This window comes from Colletotrichum scovillei (genome assembly GCF_011075155.1).
Source record: "Colletotrichum scovillei strain TJNH1 chromosome Unknown Contig00006, whole genome shotgun sequence".
Lineage (NCBI taxonomy): Eukaryota > Fungi > Ascomycota > Sordariomycetes > Glomerellales > Glomerellaceae > Colletotrichum > Colletotrichum scovillei.
In genome coordinates, this window is record NW_023336264.1 from 1419906 (window position 1) to 1435911 (window position 16006).

Below are 16006 nucleotides of genomic sequence, written 5' to 3' on the forward strand. Positions count from 1 at the left end.
GGGCAATGTCTCGAACAGAAAGAACACCATCCATTTTTAACAATGTAGTTAGGTACGCAATATTACCTGCTTGAACTTCGTATCAACAAACGGAGAAAACAAATCCACATTCTAGACGCTCGCTTGATTTCCGAACGTCAGGCGTGACGGCGTGCACCTCCCTTTTTTTTGGTCCCGCCTCGTGTAGTCGTTCATCTTGTCTTGTCTCGCGTCCTGTCGCTTGTTCACTCCCTCTTATTTTATTTCCTAACGGATATTTCCATTTCCCATTGCTCCCGCCTCCCCTGCCGGCATCATCTATTTCCACCACCTTAAAATTATCAGGGTCCCGATACTATGGCCACCTGAATATCTTTCTAGGAACCCAGCAGCTAGTGGGGTCTCTCCGTACGCATCCTGGCTTCAAGAGACACAGCAGCGTCTGCCGCCACAGCCTGCAGACAACTCGAAGGCTTGTCAAGACTCGGGGAGCCTACTAGAGGCCTGTCCGGCAACCTATTTCGACGACCCCCCGATGCCATGGGCCCCAAACCGTCCAAAGTCGAGCCAACAATGGATCAGAATCACCAACGCGCTTCCCAAAGCCCGGTCGTGTTTTCGCGTTACCGGTCTCCGCAACTTACCTCGTCTTCCACTTCCTCGACCGCTTTCTCGTCTTTCTCTAGTCGCTCCTGATCCAATTCGTCTCGGACCCTCCCTCTCCCCGGTCGACCCCTTCTCCGTGCGTCTCGCCCATCCTCCATGGCCTGTCATCACTACTCTAAGCCCCAAGATCCGGTATGAGGGAGCCTCGTCCTTTCCGATACCCGTTCGCCGATCCAGTCATACGCCGAAGCTTCCCCGCCAGACCACGCCATAACACCACACGGTTCCTCCAGTATTTCTTTCTAGCGAGTCGGTCAATTCAGGCGGTCTTACAATACCGACGCCGCCGCCCGGAACACCAAAACCGCACCAGGAACGTCAGAACTCGCGTCAGCGCTGACACCTGAGGTGGCACAGGAGAGCACAAGCAACAACAGCACCTTTTTGGGGCAGACACTTGGCTTTCCTCAGCTGAAGAAGGATTCGGCCCTCCTCCGACCGAATCCCCCAGTGACTAAGACTTCGGAAATACGCTCGAGTGCCCCTCCCTGTCGAGCCGTCCATCAGCTATTCGCTCGTCTGCATCGCCTCCTTGGCGATTTAGCATAGCGACTCAAACCCTCTGAGAAGGTCGTCACATTGCTCCGTCACGGCGCCTAGCAAACCTCCCTCCCCCTTCGAGTATACTGCCCAATCCAGAGATCACGGATCAAGACCTTGAGACGTGGCAATGTTCACGCGCTCACCTAGGCACTTTGTCGCTTCAACGAGGTGCTCTAATTCTCCGGTGATGGGCTAACAGAGGTGAGACATTCACTCAGCTTCGAACTAGCAAGCCAGAGTATCGCCGCGCCCGCGCATCACAACACTTGGCATCACGAGAATCAATCACAGCCAGAAGTAACCCAGGACATCCATAGACCCGAACTGACGTTAACCTCATTCTATTCGAAGTAGTAGGCCCCCTACAATGTTACTTCCTCCGTTGTGTATTGGTCGGGACGGCCCTTTAGCTTTGCGGCTGGCTGGCAAGCCACTTATACACATCCGTAGCCATGTGGCTCCAGGTTAGAGAAGGGCTGGAAAGCGGCCATAATCCGTGAACAGACGAACAACTAGGACGAAATGTCTCTGAGAGATGCTAGATCGAGAAGCGGTCGAAGCTTGGCGGCCGGATTACTTGTCCTCGTCCAGTCTTCCCGCCTGAACTAAGACAATGACCTTCTCTCAATGCATCGCAACTGCTTCCAGCCGATCTATCGTTCAGATTCTCAAGTCATACACATTTTTACGTACAAGAGACTGTGGCAGCTCACTTGGTATCCAACCAGCACAAGGCATCGCCAACTAAGGTGTCAATCGGACATTGTATACCACCGCCACTGCTAATGACCTGAGATGGGGGCCCTGTCTTACCTCGATTGTAACTGCAAACAGTTAACGAAGACCTCTTGGTCGAGACTTCCTGTTCGACAATTACATCCACGAGTCGAACGTTGCTATTATGGAACATTCTACTTGTTGTCACGTCGTTATTTCTTTGCGCTAATGTCTTACTCTACTAACTTGCTAAGGCTACTTGATAATTCTCCCGTTTTCAACTAGAACTTAAAATTAAGCACTTGCCCGCAACTCCAATGCCCCACAATGAAAGGTGAAAAAAGCCCAGGACATCACAAATGTATCCGTATCGAGAGAGCCAAATGGTCCTTCTCAGGCTGAACTCCTGACCAAACTTTGCGGCTGAATTGCGCAACGTGGCTGCTGTACATCTCACGAGCGTACCTCACCGGTCGCCATCACCGACGTCATTGCTTCGACTCGAACGGTATTCAATGCACGCATTGATGCAGCCTATGGCTGCTCAAACCACCACTTTAGTTGAGTCGCAGAGAGGGACGGAATAAGCTAGACGTGCGCTCGTCATTGGTTAGGACCTAGGAACAACCATTACGCATCAAGCCCACCTCCTTACAACGACCACACGGATGTCTCCATGAGCTAGAGTGATGAGAGTGTTCTGCAGGCGCCCGACCGAGCGGGACCTGTGTGATGAGAAGCAGAGGTGCACTCGCGGCTACTCGTTCCCAGATGCATTGCAACCCTCCGTCGGATGGCTCCCACCGCGGGGCGCAGGAGACATACGTATTCTACCAGTGGGCTTCTACGCAGTATTGTGCGGAGCTGACCTGGTAACCGCAAGTGCCATCTTTGGTCGCTTTTCGAGAATAGCATCGGCAGTCCGGCTCGGACTGCCAGCTCCGAGTTGGGGTTTCCCACCTTTCCCTACCCGGCAACACGAGCCAGAGGCAGTTGTCCACGTTCATCCAAGTCTCCCGAAGCAAAGAGACAGACATCAGAGAACGAACACGTTTTACGTAGCGTCGGCCAGAACGTTTCCTACGAGGGACAGACGGCTTCCAGACCGCGCAAAGATGAATATTCCTAGCACTCGGGAGAAACCTGCAACAGTCTAGACTCTCAGCCACCCGCACCGCCATGCCGCTGTATACAAGGTTTGTCAACTGAGACCTCCCGCCAACTCAACTGTCTTTACGATACGTCCGCAATCGAATCGTACGGCGGAAGACGATCCGTGAACGCTTCCCGCTCCCCACATTCCTCCCGCCGCTTTCCTTGAATCTAGGGGTGCGCAGATCGACGTCAGTTCCACCAATCTGCTGTTTGGACCGAATTCTCCTTGTCGAACGGGGCAAGTTCCAAAAGCTCCGATTCACCCAAACATTGGGCTTCTCCGGATCTTGGCACATTTCTTTCGGCTTCAGCTTGCCGGCGGTCTTTCGATGACTTTGATGCTGCAAATGAAGCGACCACCGTCAAGTTATATGATAATATCGAAGTTTAAGAGACGGCGCGTTCGTGGTTGCGACGAGTCCACCTCAGGTCCGGTAAAGCGATGACATTCACTTTAAACCTCCATGCAACCTCCCTGCTGTTCAAGCGGACCATTACAGCTGGACGGCACCATGTCTCAACTGTTAGTTCCTGTCTCTTTCAGAGACTCTCCCCGGTCAGTCGAACTGTGGCAAGCCGGTGATCAAAAAGCTCCATGACACCTTCGATGGCTGTAGTGTCAATGGCACTGTCTCCGCAAGACTCCATCCAAATTCCTCCACGGCCGTTGGGCTACTATCAATTCACTCGCGAGTGGCTAGGCTATCGCTAAACGGTCAATTTGCAGGGAGTCAGGACGTCGCTATCGTCATTTAGAGTTCGGTGAGCTGTATCGAGCGGTTCAAGTGAGTCGTGCCTCGATTAATATACAAATGTTTCGACGGGGATTGGCCATCCAGGAATGCGGGCGCGCGTTCCAGCAAGGTCGGCACCCCCTCGGACCTCGGATCGCAGACTCTTCAAGACTCAGCCATATTTGGTCTCTCTTTTGGGTTATGAAAGTTTGGCTCGATTTGGGGCATCCAGCCCGCCCCAAGGAATGGCAGGAAGAAACAAAGGCCAGTGAACTCGTTCCCTAAGATTCCCTGGAAAGGCTCTCCGAAATCCGGCGAGTCAGAACCAACGGTCTCTCGGTCTGAAATCTCCTTCGTCCATTTCAAGGCAAGCTTCCGCATCTTTAAGTAGAAGCGAAACAAATTTCTATTCTTTTCGAGTCTCTTGTTTCTCTCCTCGGGAGAGGCACAGGGCGCGGAAAATCAGAGGGACCGGTCTTCTGCAACCCTGGGAAAACACCAGGCTGAAGATCAACCGTCCAAGTCCCCAATGCAACGATGAAAACCATCGGAGAGTAATCTCCTCCCAATCAGGGGTTCTACAAAGGTCAGGTCAAGCCAAGCCGATAGACGGCTTCAGCCTCGCGACGTGGTTCTCTTCGTGGTTCGACCAGGAGCTCAGGGCGCTCGCTAACCAAACATGCGACGCGTCCTGTATCGAAAGTTTCAGGAAAGCTCCTCAGAGCTTCTCGCCGTTCCCCTCCTACCAGTTTCTCAAAGGTGGTCTCTTGGGAATGCCGCCCGCTGCCTTGCGCATGCCGGTCATGTTTCTATCCTCTTCCTTTCCTTCTTCTCATTGCCTCTCTCTCTGCCATCTACGTAAAGTCAATCTTGCATTTGCATTACATCTGCACGCCGTCTCAACCCAGTTGATCCTTGCCTGCTTATTGCTTCTTTTCCCGCACCGCCTGTTCCTGCGAGCCATTTCCCGCAGAAGTCGTTGCTTTGCCTGAGACGTCTTTAGTCTTGGAAACAGAGATACATACTATCGATTGCATTGCTGTTACCCACACTCAGCGCGCGCACCCACCCACCCATACACATACATACATATCAAAAGAAAAGACCATCACCATGCTGTCGAGCTTGACAACCAAGATCGCCCTGAGGAAGGTGGGCCTGAACAGCAAGAGCTTCGACTTTAGCGGCGTCGGCGGCGGTTCGACAGACGCGAAGAGCAGCAAGAAGGGGTCCAACGCGGGCCTCGACGACGACGCGGCGGACGGGAACGCGGGGGCCTGGCCGGCGTGGATGTCGATGAAGTCGCTGCCCATCACCGTCGCGCCGTGGTTCTCCCCGCCGCCCCCGCCGGTCCCCATCGGCGAGGTCCCGAAGATTGGTGAACTCGCTCCGCTGGACCGCGATAGGCAGCTCGAGTTTGGCCGTGGCCGCCCCGTCCTCGTCGTCTTTTTACGCTGCGTTGGTTGTGCTTGTACGTTTGTTGATCTCGTTGTCTCCCTTCCCCCTTACCTTCCAAGTATTACGTGATGTAGCACAAACAACACTTCCTCTTCAGCAAGCCTCATCGTGACTAACATCTGTCTGTTCCTACACAGTCGCCCAAAAGACCTTCCTTGCTCTACGGGACCTGGCCAACAAGCACGCCCGCACCCTGACCTGCATAGCCGTCTCCCACTCCTCCCAGGCCGCGACCAACAAGTGGATCGACATGCTCGGCGGCGCCTGGAACGTACAAATCGTCGTCGACGAGGACCGCGCCATCTACGCCGCCTGGGGCCTGGGCCTGGGCAACGTGTGGTACGTCTTCAACCCAACGAGCCAGGTCCAGGGGTGGAAGGAGAAAGGGTGGTTGGGGGAGAAGGTGGCCGGGGCGATTCAGAGGACGGGCGGTGCTTCTGCTGAAAATGCTGCTTTTGCTGCTGCGAATTCGAGGAAGCAGCCCCCGCCGATGGAGAGACGGGGCACGGGGATGAGCGGTGCTTCAGCTGTGAGCATTAGCGGTGGGGAGGACGGGGAGGGAGGGGCGAGCACCGTTATGGGGAATAAGTGGCAGACTGCTGGGGCGTTTGCTGTTGATGGGCGGGGGACTGTTGTTTGGGGTGGCAAGGCTTTGAGGGCTGATGATCCTATGGATTTGGAGATGGGGGTTAAGGTCTTGGGGGTGTAGACGGAGGGGTTCACATGGAGACGGTTGTCCCTAAGATGGGACTGGCTGAGGCATGTAAGTACGGTGGTAAGGCGTTTTGATACAGGTTTTGGGCGGAAAGGGGGGGCGTACTCGTTGGTTTTGATAGCGCGGTTTGGGTATGCAATGAGACTGTTCAAGATTGACAATGTTTCCCGGTGACGTGATTGTTCTCCCAACGGTTAGGATATGGGGCCGATGGTCTGAGGTTGTGTAGTATTCGCCCTCTACTGATGAAGGCCCATCCCGGGAGGCGATGAACGGAAGCATTGTGTGTAGACTCTCCTTCTCGTGAGCATTCAGCGGCTGGTTAACAGGAAGGATATTGATGGTGAGCCAGCCAATCCATGATCTGTATTGTTGGCTGTTCCTACGTTGACCTCCTTCCAACATCGGGCGCGGGCCGACGGAAGTTGAAGTAGAAGAATCACAAAACAATAGCATTCTATGGGATTTATCTAATGGACAACCGGGAGAATTAATGCCGTAGACGGGCCAAGTTTCCGTTTTGGGATGCGTTGCTAGTGGTAATGTTGGTGGTGACACAGAGCCATCGCATCTCACTCTTTGCATATTTATCATCACATGGGCGAACAGTGGGATGTGGAAAATGTAAAAAAGGGATATACACTTCATGGTCATGATCAAATTCTGAGCTTTCATATTGAACGTGTTAGATGTCTCATCCTATCAATCCTTGGGTTTTGTTTCCAACACGCTGTAACCTGGTTCTCGGACCAAAATGGACAGCCCTTCGTCTCCAATAGCCGGCATCTTCTTCTACTTCCTCATAAGTCAAGGTCAACGAAATAACCTACATCGCGAAGGGTGAGTAGATGCCTAGGTAGGTAGGGTATCGTAAGTCGGGCCCTCTCACTAAAGGAAACCCCAGAACCAAACAACACACCCTCAACAAGGTCGACGAAACGCGGCTTACCCCCCATGGACTTCAACAAACCTGCAAAGGATACACCCGAGTAACTGAGGGGGGAGGGGGGAAGAAAAATGAGGCTGATGGCAAGTAGTACATGATGAAGGCCGCATGTACCGAGACCCGAGACCCGTTGGCCGTTGGTCGTTGGCAAGGCCGCCCAGACCCCGACCCGACCTCTTTTAGTCTTCAACACCCCCCGCCCCGCCCCGTTCGTCCCGCCCCACGGTGCCATCCTCCGGCGCGGCCCGGGGGGTCCCACATACCCGGTTTCCCGACGTCTTTTTTTCCTAAATTTGGTTCCGACATTGGATGTTGGATGGTGATGGCGGCCGCAACTTTGGTGACTGCATCCATTTGAAGCTGAAGAGAAAACGGATCAGCCTTGCACTGGTATTGGCAAAATCGGAGCGAGCGTTCTGAGTATCACTCTAACCCGTAGTATGAAGTACCAAATCCATAGCTTTCTTTCAGTTTCGGCGGACATTGATCTGAGGAAGAAATAATACTTTAAAATAAGCCTCTAAAAGGCGGCAATTCAATAAATCAAGATGAACCATTGAAGAGACCCTCTCAAGTCAAGAATAGCATACACCCTCAAAGCCTCTCACCTTATCCGTACATCTCCAACAGCTCCCATCCATACCTACCGCAAGCTCCGCATAATATATCAAAAATTCCAATATCAATAACAAGCAGCACATAAAGCATCCCACCCCTCGAACAATCAATCCAAAACCACACAAACCACACTCTACGGAACACCCCGAAACCATTGAAACCCGCCCCCCAAGTCTTATCTGCCCCCCAAATAAAGAAAACCACCCGACCGAACCGAGCGCCGCGGCCATCCCGTCCCCCCAAAAACGGTTCAAACGGGCGGAAGCGGCAACGGAACCTCCCGCAAGCCACCGGCCCGGACCCTTTACACCCTTCACCCAATAGGTAGTCCCCTCCTCCCACGGACCATGTACCCGTAACAATCACACACACACACACACACACACACACACACACATGCGAGGTAGCAAATAATAACAGCAGAAGCACATCATCATCATCACACTTCAATAGTCCGAGCGCACTCACCACGATGGAAGGAATACCCATTTCCCAGCAAATCTCTACTAGGCCGCCGGGCCGGAAACTTACCCCCCGTAATCCCCTCGCCTTACTGTCTCCGGCACGCTAGACAATCAAGTGGGTGACAAAATCGATTTCCTGCTCTTCATCTTGATAAGTACCCCTTTTACCACTCATATCATAATTACTATCCCTTTCTATATTAAGGTTCTTCTGAGGTATATACGTAGAGAAATACACTCTGTGTAATAGATATCATCAATACTAGTGATAATAGCGGTATTAGTGATAATAGCGATGGAACAGCATGTCGAATACGTCGAGCGGAAATCGATTTTGTCACCCACTTGACAATGTTCACCCCCGGTCCATCACACCTTGTCACCCATCATCGGGGGGAAGAGTTTAGCGAAAGCGAAAATGTCAACTACCGGCTGTCACTCCGTAGATCTTAATACCCTTTCCCCCTTTCCCCATCATTTAGCGTGTGACCTTCCCTCACGTTTCCCTCTGGCAAAGTTACTACCAGACTCAAGGTTCGGGCCTATCCGAACCAAACGGGGGCTCTCAACTAGACCTAGACCTTTGAGGATTATGCTCTCCCGTCACTCCTTGCTCCCCAGCAAATCATCAACTTCAGCATACGAGCACGAACATTCAGAGGCCAGATAAAACTTGGGGGGAAACCAAAATCCATGTATTTTTTTGATTAGGTTGCTGCTCTGTCCTGAGCGAAGCGTGCATGCCAAAACAAAACTATGAAGAAAAAACAGTCCCATCCGATCCGTCTCCAACGCAAACCCATGTTGATGATCTAATCCGCATCTTTCCTGACCAAATCCCCTCTCTTGATGCGGCCAAGTTTCCCTCTTCTTTTCCGTGTCGAAAAGAATCACGAAACCTCATTATAGCCCTGACCGTCCCGGTGTCCCAGAAGCAGTCAAGGGTTGGAAAGGCAAGTGAAGAACTCCTGCGGCGCAACCTTCCGGTGTAAGAACCCCCATAGCAGGAAGACAAGGAAAAACGGATCCCCCCCAAAGTAAGAATCCAGAAACACCCCGATTCCCCAAATCCCTGATTTTTTGTGTGATTTTTTTCGCCGTGTGAAAAGAAGAGTCGTCTTGTGTGCTTTGTACCAACTCCCCGGATGTGCGTTTCCCAGTCCCAACCCATTCGAGTCAAACCAGATGTCGGAATACACGCCCACGCCGTATTGTATGCTTGCAATTCGAATCATAGGTTGCCCTCCGACGCTTTTGGCACCCGAATCATTCCATGCCCAGCCCGAACGGACAACTGCCCAAAAGAACAGAAAAATGAATCGCCCTGCTCCGTGTTCACAGTCGCCTGAATTTCCCAGATCACCCGAAACAGTTCCTTGACGCTGTGATCTCCCTGCCAACACCCTAAACAACTGCTGACCCCCTCTTTCGTGTTCCTTTGACATGCATCTCCTTTTACCCCGTAGCAATACTGTTCGACTCCGAGGTTGCAGGATTCGGCCCCTGCTTATGGTGTAAAAAGAAAACTCCTCAAAAGATGCCGAAGGACACCCTCACTCCGAGTACCGTGTCGAGACCGAGGTATATATCAAGTTTTCCGTGACCGTGGAAAATCAATCGATGTTGAAATCAAGCTGAAACCCCACCCGCGCAAACCTCCTAACCATCATTCTCTTCCTGTTCAATTCCATAATTGCGCCAACGTTTCCAAATGACGTGATGCGGTTCAAGGCGTCGAGTTCTTCTAGCCCCAGACGCTCGCGGGAGGCTGGCTCAGGCCGGAAGACTGGGGGCCCCACACCCCATTTCCACGGCCCCAACCGCCAGGGGATGCCAATGGTGTGGTAGATCTCTTCGAGGACGGGTTCGAGGCTCCAGCCTGGTTTCCTGAAGGTCGAGTGCCAATGGGAGCAACGGTCTGGCCCGATTTGGCTCCGGCCGGGAGTTCCTGACGCGGCGGGGAGCCGCCAGGCGAAGAGTTGTTGGTGCGGGCCGCAGCCTGGTTGACCGCGGACTCGAACGCACTCTTGTTGTTGCTCGGAGCGTTAGGCTGAGGGCTGGCGATGCTGCCACCACGCGAGCCTTGTTCGCCCGGGGGTCCAGCAATGGGCCCGGGACCGGCATCAGTAGCCGAAACGGGAGTATGAGCATCACCGTGAGGAGGCGGGCCGCGAGCCGGATCGTAGGTCAAGGGAGATTGACCACGCAGGCTGGAGGGGCCGCTATGGGTCGGAACGCCAGTGCGCACGACTCCGTTCTCGTCGACATAGCCTGCCTTCTCAGCAAACGGACCCTCGCCATACAAGGCGCTCCGCTGACGAGCAATCAAGTCGCGAGTCTCCTCCTCGGACATGGCCTTGGCACCGTAGGGGATGTCAGAAACGACGGCTGCGCGCACAGTTGATTAGCATGGCTTCCTCCGAAATCTCTCGGTATTACGGGGAAGGGATGGACGAAGGATCTTTCAGGATAGCATCTTTCGACAGTGACATGACGGGGCAGCAGGATGCGCATGATGGTGAAACCCCTCGGCCTGAATTATCTATTTTTCTGCTTTGCTGGTTCCCCCCTGGCATATGGAGTATGTGTGCTATACAGAAGAGGGCGGCCTACTTCGTTGGTATTGCTGCTCAGTGTGCAGGTTTCGCAGTTCCCGCTCCCGTTGGGCGGCCATCCTTCTCTTGGCCTGCATCATCTGTTCCGCGTCGTTGGAGCCTCGGGAGGGCTGGTGGCGCTGGGAGGCGTAAAAGTTCTGGAGGTTCGAGTTGGGGTGGCCTCGGGCATCATCGAACTGGTTCATCGAGTGCGGTCTGGGTCCGGGACCGGCTCCGGCTCCCATGCGTCCGGCTGCGTGTTACAAGTTAGCATCGGGAAGGCTGCGGTGATGCCCGCCAGTTGCGGGCAGACTTACTGAAGTCGAGGGATTTTCTGGCGGGACCATGACCGGCGGGACCCATCTTGGGGCCACCAGGGGTTGGGTACTCACGTCCGCGACCGCCCATGCCGTATGACTTCCCGCCCTTGGCGAGATTCTCGTACGCACGATCAACCTCTGTAGGCCTAGCAGTCAGTGTCCGCACCACATCTATAGTAATTATCTCGTCAGCCTTGCTCTTCCTGCGCGCGGCACACTGTAGGCGCGGGTAGACAATAGACAGACGCCCGCGCCATGGTATTGGATTGCCGCGCGCCGAAGATTTCGAGATGACCTACCCTCGAATTGGTAGAAGAATGCGAAGTCGTCCTGGGGCGTTGGGCCGCTGGCACCTGTTGGCGAGAACCTCGAGTCAATTCCGGCGTCTGGTTTTGCGATTTGGTGCTGTTGCGACAACTGGGCCGACTCACCAGCACGGGCAGGAGGCGCTTGGTGTTCCCAGTTGTTCTGGCCGGGATTGGACCATTGCGGGTTGTTCTCGTAGTAGGACATGGTGATGCTTGTGGTTGAGGGAGATGAAACCCGGTTGGCCACAGTTGTTGTCTGAGAGGTCGAGAGGAAAGTGCCGCGCGAAAAAGGCCGGTCGAGAGATTTCTGATCCTTTCTGGAAGAAGGGAAAAATCAGTTCAGGTCTTCTCAAGGCGATGTTCGAGACCAGAGGCGCGGTTGAGAAGCCTCAGTAGGAACGGTGTCGCAAAGGGATGGGTTGAAGAACGGCGCCGCAGTGTCAGGGGAGAGGCCAACGGGAAAGACAGGGAAAATAAATTTTTGGGTATGGGCGGCGGCGCGGTTAAATGTCTCGCGGCTTTTTTTGCGCAGGGGTTGTAGCGGACTGACAGGGAAACCACTCACCAAAGGGGAAAAGAGGGACGGGGTTTGTTCCTCGAAGTTGTTGCGCGGGCTCGAGTCAACGATCAACGGGTATGAAAGCAGGCGAGAGGTAGAGCAAAGAAAGACTCTTGTTTTTGTTGGCCAGAGATGCGCAAGATGGATTTCCTTTGCAGCGGAGTTTGGTGCGAGGGCACTCGTTTCGAGGTGGCGGTCGTCGGCTGGTGCGGTTTGAGGTGATGGAGAGAAATCAGGCGAATGCTCCAAGATGGAGAAGAGTAAAGAGGTATGCGGGAAACGAGACGACGGCGAACTGGCGGGTCGAATCGGACGTCTGGGTTATTAGGTAGGTGGGTGGGTGGGTGGATGTGTGTGTGTGTGAGGTGGTCTGGGTATTAGGAAGTAGCGTCCGGGTCGGACAACCTTAGGTACCTAGGTAGAGTGATGCTGGTCAAGATGTATCTTTTTTTTCCCTCTCTGGTGTTCAAGGCCTGTGCCTTGGCTCGACTTCGACCGTGGCAAGGCGACGTAGGACTCGAGGCAGTGAGAAGAAGTCGAGCAGTCGTTGCCAGCAGAGCAGGCAGGGCAGAGAGGAAGTCACTGAGAGAATGATGATGATGACTTTTTGCGTTTGCTAGTGCAGCCAGTCCCGGGGTGGCAGGATTAAAAGAGGCGAGTGTGGAAAATGAAATCAAAAATACAAAAATACATGAGAAAAAAAAGAGTGGGAGAGCCGAACGTGAGAGGGAGGAGCAGAAGCAGTAGGGACTTGGAAAGGTACTTCGTACGGGGGCAGCACAGCCAAGCCGATGCGGAAGGAAGGCCCAGTTCCAGTTGGCAGTCACGCAGTGGGTGGTGGTCTGGTGGAGGAGGAGGCAGGAGGAAGTGGTAGGCTAGGTTGTCTCTGTATCGGTACGAAGTATTCGGTACTGCGACCTGTGACTTGCAACTCGCACCTGCACTTGGGGGAGTTCGGCAGCGACAAGTTTCCAGCCAAGCACTAGAAGTGGAGGAGGGGGAAGGAGAATACCAATGTGAGGTAAGGCAGTCTTGGGTACCTTGAGGCTTGGGGGGCATACCGGGGCAGCAGCGACTGCGAGGAGACGAGGCAGGGATGGAGGGTGGAGGATGGGGGGGTGGAGGGGCGAAGGAGATGGAAGTCGAGGAAGGTGCCAACTGGATACCGTATTTTACTTCACTCCTATGTACGGAGTACACTAGCACTGCGCAGACGAGGGAGGCACCCGACGCACAACCCGCACATGCCCTTGCCCGTCTAACATTTTTACATGTCAGAGCATCAAATTCCTATGTTCTGGGCGGGCACTCTGTACCCCTAGGTAAGTGCGGACGTACCTACCTAAGGTATCATACGTTATCTGTCCTACTTACCTAGGTAGGTACCTAACTCGAGGTGCCTTGCTTTCACCTTAGGTCGTGGAAGGTTTCTGCCTTGGGTACCTTGCCATGTTGCGGATATGCAACAGGTAGAAGGAGCGAAGGGGGAGGGCCGGGGAGGAAGGGTGTGAGGTGCACCTCCTCAACATTGAAAACTGCTGGGTGGGAAAGAGCAACTGCGACTGCAACTGCAAACTGCAACGGCGACTGGGACACCAACTGGGAATCTGGGACCAAGGGGGGCCAGGGACGAGAGACGACATTGGACACTGCACTTTGAGCAACGGGACGCTAGCGCAAGAACTTGACGGGAACTCCATCGCTGAGAAGGAGGAGGACGGGGTGGGGGTGGCCGAACCGGAGGAAGGTACCGGTACACTCTGCCTTCGAGAACGTGCCTGCCTTCAACTTTCCAACGGGAGGTAAGGTGAGGTAGGGGTAATACCTTACTCTGTACCTTTCGAAAGCACCTACCTTTCTTCATCTAGGATTGACAGTCAGTAGATTTCCTACCATCGTCACTTTCCCCTTATAGATCTTCTTTTTTCCCTCAACCCCATGAGTCTGAGGTATGATGTCCGGCCGACCACATCGAGCACGACAACCTGTTCGCGGGCAACCGCCCTCCCACTTGGGTACTGGACCAAGTCTACGCGCTTACCTCGAATTCCTCCGAAGCTTCTCCCTTCCACTCCGTGCCTGAAGTTGGAATTCCCAATACTGAGCGAGGGAGCCTGCCGCGACACTGTCGAGACGAGACGTCAATTTGAGACGAGACACCAGAAGAGGCAATGTACCAGTCATCAGAGACTGAAGTTGGATGGTACGCCTCCACTGGGCAGACTCCAAAATCTTCACTGTCCATGTAAGCATTTGGCAGCGCTTACTCAACAGCCAACAGCCTTCATTCATATCCACAAGTCGGCTCTCCCTTTGGCGAGCAGCCGGTCCGCCGCAACGTCTCGATGTTCGTCGATGCTCAAAGAGATTTCCAAGTTGTAGGGCATGCATCAGGACTGCGTGGAAGCTGCATGGCTGTAAGGATATGCAAGTAAGGTGAGGTATTGACCTCCTCGGAACATGTATCTCGGTGGACCTGAGTGAGTGGGAGGGGAGGCAGAAGACGGGGGCGTGTCGACGTGGAAACAAGCCGAGGGAGCTTGTGGATGGTATCCGTCCAGTATCTCTTCGAAAAGTGGCCTGCCAGGCTGCCGCCCCCTACCATTCAGCATCATCCGGAACCCATTAAGGTAGGAATTGGAACGGATAGCTTATGTGATAGAGGCCATGTCATCGTCGGCGGTCGCCCGCCTGCACCTGCACCTGCGCCTGCGCCGCAGCGCCTGTAGGTCGTCGCATGCGGTCTCGGGGATAATTAACATTTGGCAAATCGCGTGGGTAAGCATAGCAAGACGCCATCCATCAGTCGAACGTACCTAATATCTGGGGCTCCAACTTGCCAGACTTGCTAAGTTGGTCCAGTGCTCCTGCTCCATCCCATCCCGTCAATCATCAGGCTTCAGCAAGCTTCCAAGCCAGGCGGGCCGGGGTCGGCAGGCGACCCACTCGATATTGGAGAAGCAGGAGAAGGAGATTGGCATTTCGAGATGAAAAGAGGAACATGCATACTTCTTTGTAAGGTACCATCTCGCCAGCCCTACCTATCTCTCCTTCTCTTGCCGTTGGATCCGCCGGGTCCGTCTGCAGGTCTCTGAAAGGATGACAAGACAGCTGCTTGTGAAGTTGCCAGTTTCCGGTTCTTCGTGATGAGGTAAGAAGGAGGGAAGAAAAGGAAGGAGAACGACAAAAAGACAGAGCAAGGTAGTCCGGTACGTAGTTCCCCGTCGAAATCTCCATTTGTTGCGTTAGCGCCGTTTCGACTGCACGGTATCAGTACTTGTCTGTGTCTTGGGTTCCCGCCCGCGCCGTTCGTTCTTCTTCCCGAGCATTTCCATGGTCCGCCTCTCATTCCATGTCGCGTCTTTCCTCACCCTCGTCTTTCTCCCGCCCCTTGAATTCTCAACATTGGGATTCCAGAGAAAATGTCGCCAGACCTAGGCCTGGAAAGGTGTCCCTGTATCCGGTGTTTACGAAGTCCTGGTACTGCCTAGACGAGAACCGCGGAGAGCGAGCGTCACAAATCACACATGCTTGCTGTGCCTCTCAGAATCTTGCACAGCACCAGGACAGACTCGTCAGCGTCACTATCGAAGCAAGCACCAAGCAGACAATCTCCAAGAAACCCGAAATAACGACTGGGCCAGACACAGACCAATGCGTGGGGAGCACCCCTGCTAACCACTTAAACCTCTGGTTGATCCACCCACGCTAACGAGCAACAAGTACCCATGTACCTTGCTTGCCCTTTCCGCGATTGCCATTACCAAACAGTAAGGTAGGTACGGGGACGTGCCTTATCCGTATCGCCGCAGCTCACATCATTCAAAACCGAAAAGACCTGGGAGTGCGAATGGAAGATGGTAAAATCAAGGTGTCTAGGTAAGGTATCTGCCTGTAGGAACTGATATGGTATTGCGAACTAGGTAGATGAGCATGAGCTCCGAGAAGCCGTCCTTTGAGACTCATGTCAAGGTTCGGGGAAAGAACGTTTGGCACATTGGACTTATCGTCAGGAGCGTTCCCATGGCACACAAATCTGCTGCCCAACGCTCCTTCCTACGTCTTGTCTGCTTGCTGCACTCACATTACGTGAACACCTCTACGGCCCGTTGTTGACCTCAGTCCTACCGCGTCATGTGAAGTTCCAAACAAGTTGGTCACATTGTAGAGCAAGCAACTGCCAAGCGCAAGCGGAATTCTGGGCACACACAAACCTGTCTCCTATCCCAT

At 53.7% G+C, this 16006-nt stretch overlaps 2 protein-coding genes across 2 annotated transcripts; one reads left to right on the top strand and one right to left on the bottom strand.

The window, feature by feature from the left end:
• Window positions 1–4542: 4542 nt before the first annotated feature.
• HER10_EVM0004093 (uncharacterized protein) lies at window positions 4543–5961 on the top strand (the record flags this gene model as incomplete). The annotated part of the gene is made up of 2 exons (XM_035473747.1): window positions 4543–5265; window positions 5390–5961. The coding sequence occupies exons 1-2, from the start codon at window positions 4908–4910 to the stop codon at window positions 5959–5961; spliced, it is 930 nt and encodes a 309-aa protein (XP_035332459.1). The 5' UTR covers window positions 4543–4907.
• Window positions 5962–8569: 2608 nt separating this feature from the next.
• HER10_EVM0005962 (uncharacterized protein) lies at window positions 8570–12411 on the bottom strand. The gene is made up of 4 exons (XM_035475561.1): window positions 11209–12411; window positions 10907–11080; window positions 10609–10842; window positions 8570–10383 (listed from the first exon to the last, which is right to left on the bottom strand). Exons 1-4 carry the CDS (start codon window positions 11420–11422, stop codon window positions 9740–9742), a joined length of 1266 nt encoding a protein of 421 aa, XP_035332705.1. The 5' UTR covers window positions 11423–12411; the 3' UTR covers window positions 8570–9739.
• Window positions 12412–16006: the final 3595 nt, after the last annotated feature.

Excerpts from the sequence above, each read along its gene's own strand:
- HER10_EVM0005962 (XM_035475561.1), bottom strand. The coding sequence starts at position 11,422 with ATGTCCTACTACGAGAACAACCCGCAATGGTCCAATCCCGGCCAGAAC. Across the intron at positions 10,843-10,906 it reads CAGAAAATCCCTCGACTTCA|CCGGACGCATGGGAGCCGGA; the intron begins GTAAGTCTGCCC and ends TGTAACACGCAG. Across the intron at positions 10,384-10,608 it reads TGAGCAGCAATACCAACGAA|CCGTCGTTTCTGACATCCCC; the intron begins GTAGGCCGCCCT and ends CTGTGCGCGCAG.